The sequence below is a fragment of the Hyaena hyaena genome, unplaced genomic scaffold, assembly GCF_003009895.1.
Source record: "Hyaena hyaena isolate Hyena2069 unplaced genomic scaffold, ASM300989v1 scaffold_1421, whole genome shotgun sequence".
Lineage (NCBI taxonomy): Eukaryota > Metazoa > Chordata > Mammalia > Carnivora > Hyaenidae > Hyaena > Hyaena hyaena.
The window spans coordinates 47437-61256 of NW_024082056.1; the positions used below are offsets into that span (position 1 = coordinate 47437).

General features: G+C 36.1%; 1 protein-coding gene across 1 annotated transcript; it reads right to left on the reverse strand.

The window, feature by feature from the left end:
* Positions 1–12048: 12048 nt before the first annotated feature.
* LOC120225506 (transmembrane protein 126A) lies at positions 12049–12694 on the reverse strand. The gene has a single exon (XM_039223684.1). It carries the CDS (start codon positions 12468–12470, stop codon positions 12093–12095), a length of 378 nt encoding a protein of 125 aa, XP_039079615.1. The 5' UTR covers positions 12471–12694; the 3' UTR covers positions 12049–12092.
* Between the last annotated feature and the right edge of the window lie 1126 nt (positions 12695–13820).

The following is a 13820-nucleotide window of genomic DNA, read 5'->3' on the forward strand; positions in this document are numbered from 1 at the left end:
TGAGTTAAGAAATCTTTAGATATATATGTCTATGAGTATATAAAATAACATAAATACATATATCATCGGTATACTTCTCTTTCGTATTCTTGTACATATACATGAAAACAGTAGATTTTGATTATGACTTCACAACTTCTTATGGGAAGAGCCAAAAGCAAAGAAGAAAACAACATACATAGTATAATTATGGAAAGACCACAAGCGGAAACCACAAATTCTGAAAGTTTAGGATCAAGTTGAGGGATAATTTTATGATCTCTCGCTTTTTTTTTGTAAGATAAAGACATGTAGAATTTTGAAAAAGAGCACCTTTAATTGTTTATGCCTCTTAAATTGTACAGATGATACTTTGGAGTATGGAAATGAAAGCAACAAGAAGAAAGCATCACTTTGTGGACAACAAATGCATTAAGTGCACAAAAGCCAGTATGTTTAAATGAATGTTATTTATTTATTTTGAAGTACTGCCTCATGGCATTGTTATACCTAGATGAGCCAATGCATGTAATAAACATTTATTTATGAGAGAGAGAGAGAATGCATGTGCACACATGCATGAGCCAGGGAGGGGCAGAAAGGGTGGGAGAGAGACAATCCCAAGCATGCATTGAGCCGCACATGGGGCTCGATCTTACGACCTTGTGAGATCATGACCTGAGCCATAATCAAGAGTTGGATGCTCAACTGACTAAACCACCCAGGCACTCCATGAATGTTATTTTTTAACTGCTCAGTCTGTTATCTAAGAGAAATGACTTGGGAGCCAGGCTGAGCACTTTGGAAACAGTACAAGGAGATATCTGAGTTTCAGCTTTACAGATACTAAACAGTGTCAGTAATGGTAGGTGAACCATAAAGTATCCAAGTGCTTCTTGTGTTTCAGTGGAATTGAATGCATTGTGAAACCAAAAGAAAAACATTTTACTTTTTCCCATGTTGGTTTATGTTCACTGAAGTGGAGACTCAGCATACATCACTGTACGTCAGAGACATGAACAATGAGGCCTATGGAAGTTATAGGCAATGCTTTAAAAACCCACCCAGAGGAATAACAATTAGAAGTTTCATGTGGAAAGCAAAACCTGAAGCCCTTAAAATGGGATAACTGGTTTCTCTGAATAAACCAGAACAAATGAAACAGAAACGATATATGCATAATTAACTTTATTATGGAATGAAACTCCTCTGAAATAAATACATGAATCTGTAGACTGAGTTGTCTCACCATGTGCCAGGAAGAAATAAACAAGAATGATCCCTAGATGTCAAAACCTGATGACTTTGGGGGCGCCTGGGTGGCTTAGTCGGTTAAGCGTCCGACTTTCGCTTAGGTCATGATCTCGCGGTTCGTGGGTTCGAGCCCCGCGTCGGGCTCTGGGCTGACTGCCAGCTCGGAGCCTGGAGCCTGTTTCAGTCTGTGACTCCCTCTCTCTCTCACCCTGCCCTGCTCACGCTGTCTCTCTCTCTCTCTCTCTCTCCTAGAAATAAATAAAACATTAAAAAAAATTAAAAAAAAAAAAAAAAAAAAACCTGATGACTTTGTTGCACTACATGGGAAAAAAAAAAAAAAAAAAAAAAAAATCCCACTCGTAGCCAAAGGGAATGAAAAACAGCAACTTACTAAATGAAATCAAAATTTACCGTTTTGGGGGGGGGTTTATTTTATTTTCTCATGGTTAGACTATAGTTATGTGTTTCTGCTAGGACCATAGGGTTAACATACCATTTTATCACATAATATCAAGGGGATGTACTATCAGTATGATTTATCACTGTTCATGTTCATCTTGATCACCTGGCTGAAATAGTGTTTGTCAGATTTCTCCACCCTAAAGTTATTCTTTTCTCCTCTTTTCCATACTGTGTTCTGAAAATAAGTCACTGTGTAGAGCCCACACTTAAAAGGGAATGAGGATTATTCTTCCTCTCCTTAAGGATGGAGTATCTACAAAACAATTATTTGGAATTCTTCTCCATGATAGATTTGTCTTTTCCCTCCTTTTTTTTTTTTTAATTTGGTTATTGGCTTATATAAGTATGGACTCATATATATTTATATTATATTTTGGTCATAATTCAATACTTCTTTTTGTTATTGCTTGACCAACTGAACTCTTTGATTCTTGACCTTTTCACATTATTGTGGTTCATGTGTTTATCACTTTCTAACTTCCTAGCACATGAGACGTTCCACATTCATCATATGTATTTCCTGTCCTGGTCCTAGAATCAGCCATTTCTCTGAGGAGTTCTGGTCTCTTGTTGGGGAATAGTATTAGAAATTAAAATTTGGGCAAGCCATAAGAGACTCTTACATACAGAGAACAAACTGAGGGTTGATTGGGGTGGGGAAAATGGATGATGGACAGTAAGGGGGGCACTTGTTGGGGTGAGAACTGGGTGTTCTATGTAAATGATGAATCACTGGATTCTGCTCCTGAAGCCAAGACTACACTGTATTTTAACTAACTTGAGAATGAATGAATGAATGAATGAATGAATGAAAATCTGGGTGCTAGATATGATTAGTACAACTATAACGTCTAGGTCCCCTCAGCTAATAGAGCAATGAAATATATGTATGTTTAGTTACCTGTCTGCAGTACACAGAACTATGCTTCTATATGTAACGACTTCTACATTAAACTATGCATAAGTTCATACCAATGTTCCTGCTCTACTCCATTACCATATAAATGATTCTAGCCCCCTCTCAGTATTTATCTGTAACCTTTCACTTCAATAATGAGAAACCTGGTATCCATCATTCACCATTCATTAATTCAATTGTTCAGTTCCTTGGTGTGTTGTAGATTGGTTTCAGATTCCATTAATTTTCAAATTTATTTAGGGTACTTCTTTATTCTCTGTCTCTTTAAGTGAGGTTTATGCATTTCGATTCTTTTGTCACATCCTGCATTTCATCTGAGATCTCCCAACCTATTAAATGATTTTTTTAAATTGTATACATTGTTTCATTGATGGGGATAAAAAGTTCTATAATTTTGACTGTCATTGGTATCATGTATTTACTACTACAGTGTCATGCAGACTGAATCCATTACTTTAAAATTTAATGCATGTTATCAATTTATTAAATTAACATTTATTAAGTGGAACATATTATGCCAAATGATGAGCTATTGTTCAACAATAGTTTACAATAGAAATTTATGTAGAGAAATTTATTTTTCATAGGTCTTTTAGGTATTGCCTGTCTGAGAGAGTGTTTCTCCTTAACATTTGAAGGATAATTTCATTGGATGTGGAGCTTGTGGTCAGCAGTGTTTTGTTTTGTTTTTCTTTTCTTTTTTTCTCTTTTCTTTTCCCTTCTCACACCACTTATTTCTTGCTTACATGGTTTCTTTTCTTTTTCTTTTTTTTGTAATTTTTTTTTTAAATTAGAGAGCACAAGAAGGGGAGAGGAGCATTGGGAGAGAGAGAGAAAAAGAGAGAGAGAGAGAGACAATCTTTAAGTAGGCTTCATGCTCAGCTCAGACCCCAACATGAGGCTCAATCCCATGACCCTGGGATCATAACCTGAGCTGAAATCAAGAGTCACTCAACCAACTGAGCCACCCAGGTGCTCTCCTTCTTGCTTGCATGGTTTCTAAAAAGCAGTCTGTTTTAATTCATTTCTGTTCCTCTATAGGTAATGTTCCCACTCTTGCTCCAACTTCTTTCAAATATTTGTCTTTGTCTTTGATTTTGTATGGTTTGAATATAATAGAACTAGGTATCAGTTTTTTGGTATTTATCCTGTTTGATCTTCTAACCTAGATATGTGGTCTGGTCTTTCTCATCAATTTTAGAAAATTATGGGTTATTATTTCTTTGAGAATTCCTTGTGAATTGTTTGTTTTCCTTGTGCTATTTCAAGTATATGCATGTTACATACTTTGACAGCTCACTGATCTTGGATGTTCTGGGGACTTGTTTGTTTACTCTTTAGTTCAGATTAGAAGTTTCTATTGACCTATATGTAAGCTCACTGATTCCATCCTCAATCACGTCCTTTCTACTGATTAGGTCATCAAAGACATTCTTCATTGTTTATATGGTATTCGATTTCTAGCATTTTCTTTTCTTTCTTTCCCAAAGTTTCCATACTCTGCATATATTGCCCATATACTTTCTTGCCATCTACTCTTTCTGTCAGAGACTTAAACATATGTATCATCATTCTTTCAAGTTTCTTTTCTGATAATTTAATCATTTTGTCATATCTCAGTCTAGTTTGATGCTTGCTTTGTCTTTTCAGCTTGTATTTTTGTTGTTTCTTGGAACCCCTTTTAATTTTCTGTTGAAACCTGGGTGTTTCATATCAAGTAATATGAATTGAGGTAAGTAATTCCATAGTATGAAGATTCATGTTAATCTGGCTAATTGTTAGACTTTTTAATGTTTCATGTTTAATGTTTTTGGTAGGTGTATGTGCCCAAGGCTACACATTTCTCTAGTGCCCTTATTTTGGTCTCCCTTGCTTATTTTGGAATTCCCCAAAGTACTCACACCCATAGAGTCTGTGTCTTTCAACTCTTTCCTCTATAATCCACTCTTACTACACTAGAGCCCGGTTGATGTAGTGATAAGTTCTGTAAACCTCAATATTTTATTGTCCCATGTCTCCAGACTATAACTTGCACAAGAATTTGTTTGGTCTCTCCCTTTTAGTTAATAAAAAAAGTTACAGAAGCCTCGGGTAGGAGGAATGTCCTTTCTTTACCTAGGATAAGGTTCTGGTAAATTCTTTTTCCCTGAAAATACCATTCCTTATGAATAAGGCTCTGGATGTATTTCATAGCAATTAAACTTCCCCTCTCCCTTCCAGAATCATTAGGGGATCTTTTTGGAATTTTTGGAATTTCAACATGAAAAATGGTAGGATTACTAGAAGTAAAGGCAATGGAGGGTGGGGCTCCTTCTCAGACTGTGGCTCCCAGCAGTTTCTCACTCCTGCACTGGTCAATACTCAACCTCCAACAATTTGTTGAAATTACCATTTAAATGTTTCTACCAGTTACAGCTCCAGCAACCCCTGCATCAAGTTCTGGGTTTGCCTGACTCTCCAGATTTCAGAGTAGAAGTTTTTCCTTGCCACCTCAATTCAGTGACCAGTCCAAGGAAAGTTGATTTTAAGAAATTTAGCTAATTCCTATAAGGATGGAATGGCAACTTCCACACTCTTTACATATTGGAGCTGAGATAAAGTTTTACCTTTGATTTTAATATAAATTAAACTGTGAGTTTATAGTCTTTAATGGTTTTAATTTTTATTGCTGTGGGTTTATTATAATCATTTTTATTGTGTTTTATATGACATAGACTTTACCTTTTTAATCACTTTAAATGTGCAATTCTGTGGCATTAATTTTGTTACAAAGTTGTTGCAACTTATCCTTTATCCCTTATCTGAGTTTCTAAAACTTTTCATCAACTTACAGAGAAACTTTTGGTACCCATTAAGCCGTAACTTCACATTTCACCCCTCCCCCCAGATCCTAATAACCTCTGTTATAATTTCTCTCTCTTGAATTTGCCTGTTCTTGATGTTTCAAATAGGTAGAATTATAAAATATTTTTCCTTTAAATCTGGTTCATTTCATATAGCATAATATTTTCATGTCCACCTATGATATGATATATACAAAAGTTCATTCTTTCTATGGTTAGGTAATATATTGTATGTATATATTATGTTTATCCATTTATCTGCTGATAAACACTTGAATTGTTTCCACTTTTTGGCTCTTGTAAATAATCCTGCAATGAACATTGATGTATAGGTACCTAGTCCTTATTTTCAATTCTTTTGGGTATATACCTAGGAGTGGAATTGCTGGGCCATGTGATAAGTATATGGTTATATTTCTGAGAAACTGCCTATTTTTTTCTCCAAAGTGGTTGAAATATTTTGCATTCCAGCCTTCAATAGATGAAGATTCCAACTGCTATACAACACCAATTTCATGTGTTGTTTTTTTTAATGTTTATTTATTTTTTGAGGGAGAGAGAGAGACAGAGCGAGCAGGGTAGGGGCAGGGAGAGAGGGAGACACAGAATCTGAAGCAAACTCCAGGCTCTGAGCTAGCTGTCAGCACAGATGTTGAGAATCTTTTCATATATTTATTAGCCATTTGTGTCTCTCTGTTGGAGGAATATCTATTCAAATTCCTTGCCAATTTTTAAATTTTGTTGTCTTTCTGTTGTTGAGTTATTGTACTTTGTATATTCTTGATATTAAGTCCCTCTAGGGGTGCCTGGGTGGCTCAGTTGGTTGAGCATCCAAGTTGGTTGATTTTGGCTTGGGTTGTGATCCCAGGTAGTGGCATCGAGCCCCACTTTGGGTTCTGCATGGAGCTTGGAGCCGGCTTGGGATTTTCTCTCTATGTCTCTCTCCCCTTCTGTCTCTCCCTCCCTCTCTCCCCCTCTCTCCCTCTCCCCAACTTGCATTCTTTCTCTCTCTCTCTCTCATTATCTAAAAATGAAAAAATAAAAATAAAATAAAATAAACCCGTATAAGAGATATACTTTCAAAATATTTCTCCCATTCTGTAGGTTGTCTTTTCAACATTGCTTATTTAGTTTCCGTTTTTGGACAGTTTGATATTGTTTCTTTTATGGATCCCTAATTTTTCTTACTTAGAGTTTGATAAGCTTCTTGGATACATACATTTATGTATTTCATCAAATTTGGGAAGTTTTCATGTATTATACGTTCAAATATTCTTTCTGATCCTTTCTCTCTTCTGAGACTCCTGTAATGCATATGATGTTCCGTTTGATGATGTTCCACAGTTCCCTTAGGCTCTTTTCACTTTTCTTCATTTTTTTTTCTTTCTGTTCCTCAAACACATTAATTTCAACTGTCCTATATTTAAGGTTGCTGATTCTTTTTTTCTGCCTGATGAAATGTGCTATAAACATCTCTCATGATTTTTTTCATTTCATTCATTGTACTCCTCAGCTCCAGAATTTGTTTGGTTACTTTTATCATGTGAATCTCTTTATTGATATTTTCATTTTGTTTTTGCATTGTTTGCTTGATTTCATTTAGGGTTTTTTTGTCCTATTTTCATTTGGCTCTGCGGACATTCTTAAAGCAGTTGTTATAAAATCTTTGCCTAGTAATTCCAGCATATGGGCCTCCTCAGTGATGGTTTCTATCTATTTTGTTCCTTTGAATGGGCTATGCATTCTCAAGTCTTTTTTTTTTTTTTTGCCTTGTTATTTTTTTGTTAAAAATTGGACATGGGGATATTTAATTATGGTAATTCTGAAAACCAAATTCTCCCTTCAGGTGTTCTTTAATGGTTGAAGATTGTACTAGTCTATTTGATTAATGACTTTTCAAAACTAATTTGGAAAAGTCTTTATTCCTTGTGTACGATTACTGAGTTGTCTGTTCATTTTTATTCTGTTTAGCTACTATTTTCAGCAATTTTCTTAAGTGCCCGGAACTAAGGAAAACACCTCTCCCATCCTTGCAGATTGTCACTCTACTAGAGTTTTCCAACAGTTATCCATACTCGTACTGAGCCTAGGGATCAGCCAAAGGCATAAGTCTGGGATCTTCTCAGGTCTAACGTGTACATTTGTCTTACCATATTCTTGCTTGCAGCCTTCTAAATTTCCTTATAACCATGGGTGCTTTTGATTCACTGTTTGTTTGTTTGTTTGTTTTTTTAAAGAAACTCCACCTAGCTTTTCCTTCCAGACTTTGGTGGTCTGTTGTATGTCTCAACTGTAATCTTTTGTCACAGGCTTCTGAGATTGTTTGGTTCTCCTTGTAAAGTTTTTGAGAAATGACTGCCACTTTTCTGGCCTGAGTTAGTTCTAAGTTTGGTGAAACAGGGACAAGTACCTTGTGACAGTACTTCAGGTGATCACCGGACAGGTTAAAGCCAACATACACAATACTTTGTAAGGCCTGTTCTGCTTCTGATGTAACTTGAGAGAGGGTCTCACACTGGGAACGCAAGCTATTGTCTTCAAGACTGCTGTGAAGCTGGTGGGGGGACGGAGGAAGGACCAATAAAATGCCACAAAGATTTACTGCCATGGATAAGTTGCTTTTTTCTTGATTCAGTGTTTCTTTGGTTGCTGTAAGCCTTTGATTCTTCTCCATAATTATGACAAAGTTGGTTTTGCCAGTGCTTCATTTTTGGTGTTACTCTGGAGGGATGAGAGCCATTTTGCTGATGTCACTCCTGCATATTTAATTTTACATAATGTGAACAACATGTTCACAAAAATCATGAAAATTTACCATTCACTTATCATGAGCTGATGTGAACTAGCTCTAGTACACCTGAGTTTAAACTCATTTAAAGGTATATTATCTATACTTTGAATTACATTATGCTATCCAAGCACAACCATGACCTTTGCCCTCAGAGAATTTCTATTCTAAAGAAAGTTACTCTAGAGCACTGCAATATATGTATTAAAGAAAAATTTATGGGATGTTAGGTTTTGTTTCAATGTTTTCATAAATCATCCTCAGTATTCTCTTGACCATAGCATTCTGACTTCTGATCTCATCTTTGTGGGGAGTGCATGCATGCATGTGTGTGTGTGTGTGTGTGTGTGTGTGTGTGTGTAATGGTTCTGTCTCTTCCTGATCATGGCTATTTCTCTCAATTACAAGAATTTAAATGATTACATGGGTCTTGCAAAGCTTAGCTAGATATTACTAATTCTCTAGTCAAATGGCAATCCTTCTGAGCACAGGACTGGCCTTTCTCACAACTTTTGTACCTTTACTGGAATCCAGTAGCACTGCTTTCATACTATCCTCTAAAGTGGCTGAAAATACACCCTAGTAGTGTAAGAGTTGATCAACAAGAAAGTTTTAAAAAGTTTGTTATACATTTAAAAATTAGTGTATGATCATGCCAAAATTCTAATCATAGTAGGAGATTTATATGTTTATTATATATGTTTTTCATTGAAAAATAAAATCCTTTGATTTTTAAAAAATAAATCTTCCCATCTGTTATATCAATCCCTCTACAAGTTACAGGAAAAAGCAAGTCTTTGCTTTCTATACTTTCACATTCTAGTGCTATATGTTAAATAACAGGAGGAAATGATTACTGAGCTGGGTTTGAATCAGTTGTAATCAGTCATCCACTGAATATGTGAAGCTTGATTATGTACTACTTTTGGTTTCCCAGTTAATTAGACATTACAATAGAAAAATAATAAGATTACATAGGAGCAAAACTACTTACCATAGAACCAAATTTAGGTTTTCATATGATTTCAGAATTTATACTAAATAGGTTGATTTATAGAATATATATTCAAGCCCATAAGTAACTTTAATTATTTTCTTCCATTCTCCAATCACTGCTGTCACTATTCTTTGAAATCAGAGACTTGCCAGATTTACCCATTGGCACAGCTTTATTTTTAGGCATTTTGTTCTTTCTCAACTAAGAATCATTGATGCATAGAAATTTTCCATTTATTCACTGATTTGAAAATAATAATACATGGTACTTTAGCAGCATGTCAAAGGAGCACACAATGCATTCCTTCTCCAAACTGTAATTGCAGGCCATGCTTTAGTGTAAAGCAATTTGCTTTTAAACATGAGAGAGCATATGGCTCAAGGAGAGAGAATCAGTGCTAGAAGGTATTATTTCTAGTATTTATTCTGTAATCTTTCCAAAAAACCTTCTCCATATTGCTTGAAACAAGAAAGGCCAATCACAAAGCCACCATAGACCAATATGTCCAAGTCTATAAGATCATCTCAAAATGCATTGAAAATTTTAAAAATATATATATACGTAGTTGATGTTATCATGTGGTTGTAAAAACAAACACAGAGAAAATATTTTGGGTCAGTAGAGCTTGAACATTTGCTCGATGCCTGAGTCATACAAAACTGCTTCTATTCAGAAGTCTCCTCCACAAAACATGTTTAGGAGTGGAGATGTCAGTGTAATGCTTCTTTTCAGGTGGAATCATAGAGGATGAACAAAATTAACTGTAGAACATACACAGCCATCAATTTCTTGGTATTAAGTGAGTGTAGTACATTTTGGGGTAATTCCAGATAGCCAATTATGTTATAGTCAGGAGAATTTAGAGCAAAAGGGAAGTATGTGAGCAGTAAATCTGACCATGTGTGAATGAAAATTTGACCATGTGTGAATGAAAAGCATATGCTATTTTAATGACCAAAGAATTATTGCCATTGCTTTTCTTTCTATCCCGATAAGTTTTGGAGTTCTCATGTAGAAATCTCCAAAGAAATGAGGAGCAGATTGGGATAGAAAATAATTTTTCAGGAAGATACTCTCTAGAACCATTTGTTAATGTTATTATATCACTTTCTGACCAAGCTGCAGCAGCGTATCTCCTTTTTAGCCGGGCTCAAAGTAAGACTTACATAACAATTTGACTCAAGTAGTTAAATATGAAAATGATCAGTCAGACTGCCTGGCTGATCATTTTTTTTTCATCACTTGCTAAGGTATATTAGAACATTTCCTAAAACAAACTAGGGGACATGGGCCATAGTTAGCCAATGCATTGTCTACATGATAGTGTCAAAATGCTTTGCAATTGAAACATTGATGGAATTTATAATTTATGCTGGATGGGAAGCCCAAAATATGTGCAGCGAAAATGGAAGACTTCATAACACAGGCACAGGGACAAAAGGGTAGGCAGTATAACTGGTAAAAAGAGTTTGATAGGCTGTTTAGAGAGTACTATTGTAATGAGTTGGTCCACAGCTATTATCAATTCCCACTCTACTCTAAAGGCAATGAATTATGTGGGGATATGATGACGAATCTCAAGCACTCTCTATGTAACTAAAAGCACCCCTGCCTGAGAATATTCCACTTGTGATTTGATCCTAAATAACTAGTTTTCAAAGCACAAATGAGCCAATCTATCAAATGTTGTCTTGTTCTTCAGCTTACCTTTCACATTACATTATAGATGGAGGCCAAAATCTATTTGAACTCTTTCATTTGAATTGTGGCCTGTGTACAGGCAGCTTCTTACTCTAAAAAGGGGCATTTTCTTCACTGTTAATAAAAAATGCCACAGTTCATACAATTGATGACTATTTAGAAAGCACTTGACCTTTGCTATTATCACCATTATGTATCTCCAAAGGTCTCCTTTTAGGTGTCAAAGAAATTAGCATTAAAGTGACTAACATGCTTTCTATTTCAGCTGCTGTGACATAACCTTTAAATAAAATAGTGTTTGTTTTAGAAATAAATTAATATTTATTTCATTTATTCACAATACACATTGAATCTTTTATAGTTGTCATATACCATGCTAAATCCTTCCGTGTGCATTATTTCCTAATTCCCGCAAAATTTCTTTTTTAAAGAGGAAACTTGAGATATAGAGAGGTTTTGAACCTAGTTAAGGACACAGTTCTCGTAAAAGGGAAAGCAATTATGTGAACCTAGTATCTGAATGTTTAAGTCTGAATTTTTGCCACTGTTTTCTATTATTTTCCTCATTATAAAAATCTATCCCACCCACATTACAATATTTTTAAAGTGCCGTTAGTTATGAAGTAAAAGTATCACAGAAGCTTCTAAACCAGGGTTTCTCAACCCGATCACTCGTGATTTTTTGGCTGATTTGCGAGGTGAGGGATCATAAGGGGAGTTTCATACTGTGCATGTTAAGATGTTTAGCACTTTCCGTGGGTCGAACTATTAGACGCCAAGGGCTAACCCACCTACTCCTAGTTGTGACAACCAAAAATGCCTGCAAACAGCCCTGCGTCGGAAGAGGGTGGAATAACCCCTCCTTCTTCTCTGGAGAAAAGAATGCCACGTTTCCTTTTTAAGTCATTAAATTTGTTATCTTAGTTTTATAATTTTCAATAACCTGGTAGAATCAGAAGTCTATTAAAAGATAAGTGTATTTTCTTTGATGTTATTTCCATGGAAACTAGGAGAAGGTCATCTTCTATTGTTGTAGTGTCTTCTGGCTGAAGTTTTAAGTTACGCAAATCTTGTGTCATTATAAGCATTTTTTAAATTATTTTTTTCATACATTACAGCTTTATTTTTGTATACAAAGTTGTTTAACAATCACTGAATTTCTAGGCCAGGTTCAGGTAACTGAAGAGCCTTTATAACTAATTTATATTGTCTAGATCCAAGGTATGCTGCAAACACGGTCTGGAGCAAAATGGGAAATAACATGTTTCTAAAGACAGGCTTAGAAATTCTAGTCCAGTAAGTTAAGATGTTTCCTTTTTCTGGTAGCAGGGCTGACTCATACCTGGCTGCCAGGCCACCATTCACAGGTATAGCCAAGAAAATAGGGTACAGACCACCAAAAACAAGACCAACCAATCCACCCCGTGTTATGGTACAGGTTTCACAATTCAGATCACCCGTATTCAAAGGTAAATTTACAAAACCTTTGTAAGATGCATGCGCAGTCAAAAACGGGATCACTGCCATTGGTAAGCCAGCAGCTATACAAGCCCGTGTCACATTTAAGATGCGTCAAAAAAGACTATTTGCTATTAGACCACAGACAGCAGCATTAAGTCCAATATATATTGATCCATGTTCAAACAGATTCCTTTCTGCTTCTGGGAGTTGGTTAATTTTTCTGGTTATGATATTGAAAATTAAGTCTTCCTTGACAGTATCATCTGATTCATGATTTTTCATCTTGAGCCTTAGGCTCTGCTCACAACAGTCAGTGCCTCCACGGTTTCTCCTTGGCACGCTGGGGTTCACTCCAACCTTTGCTCAAGTAGCCTGAACACAACCATCTTTGGCTGACACGTGACTGTTAAATTATTTTTTTTAAATGTTTATTTACTGAGAGAAAGAGGATGCTTGTGTGCAAGAGTCGGGGAGGAGCAGTGAGAGAGAGACAGAGAGAGAGAGAGAGAGAGAGAGAGACCCAAGCAGACTCCACACTGTCACCGCAGAGCCCATGAGGTCTCAATCCCACGACTGTGAGATCATAACCTGAGGCAAAACCAAGAGATGGATGCTTAACTGATGGAGCCGCCCAGCACCCCATATGCATTTTTCAAACTTAAGATCAGTTTAATAATAATACTTTTTTAGCGTGACAAAATCTAAGGTCCTTTTGGGATAAAGTAAATACAACCATATTCTTATATGGTTTTAAGTGTAATTTAAAATTATGCCATTGCCGAAGTTTTCCTCAAAGGTGGGATCTGAAAGGAAGTCTGTAGAAATCTCAGGCTTTAGAGCATTCTTGAAGTGTATGGTGTAATCTAAGTGGTACTATTAAAACTTGCTGCATGTAGTTTGTTATTCTACAAGCATCATAGTCTTCAAAAAAATATTTTTATGTCTTTATTTTATTTTGAGAGACAGAGACAGAGAGCGAGTGGGAGAGAGGCAGAGAGAGAGGGAGACACAGAATCTGAAGCAGGCTCCAGGCTCTAAGCTGTCAGCACAAGAGCCCGAAGCGGGGCTCGAACCCACAGACTGCGAGATCATGACCTGACCTGAAGTCGGACACTTAACCAACTGAGCCACACAGGCGCCCCATCTACAAGCACCATAGTCTTAATTTAACCTTAAAGGCTCTGAAATCTTTCTCTATAAATATTCTGGGGTTCCATGAGGTATAATTCGTATATAGAGAGAGATAAGTGAATGTTATATGAAAAGCTACCTGGGCATTATAATTGGAATAGTTCCCTCTCCCTTAAAATGTGCATATTTTATGTAGCCATTGTCACCTGTTAATCTGTCATCTATATTGATCATTCACCTTCCCTTTATCTTCACTTTGAAAGTTATTCTTTAGTCTCAGTACCC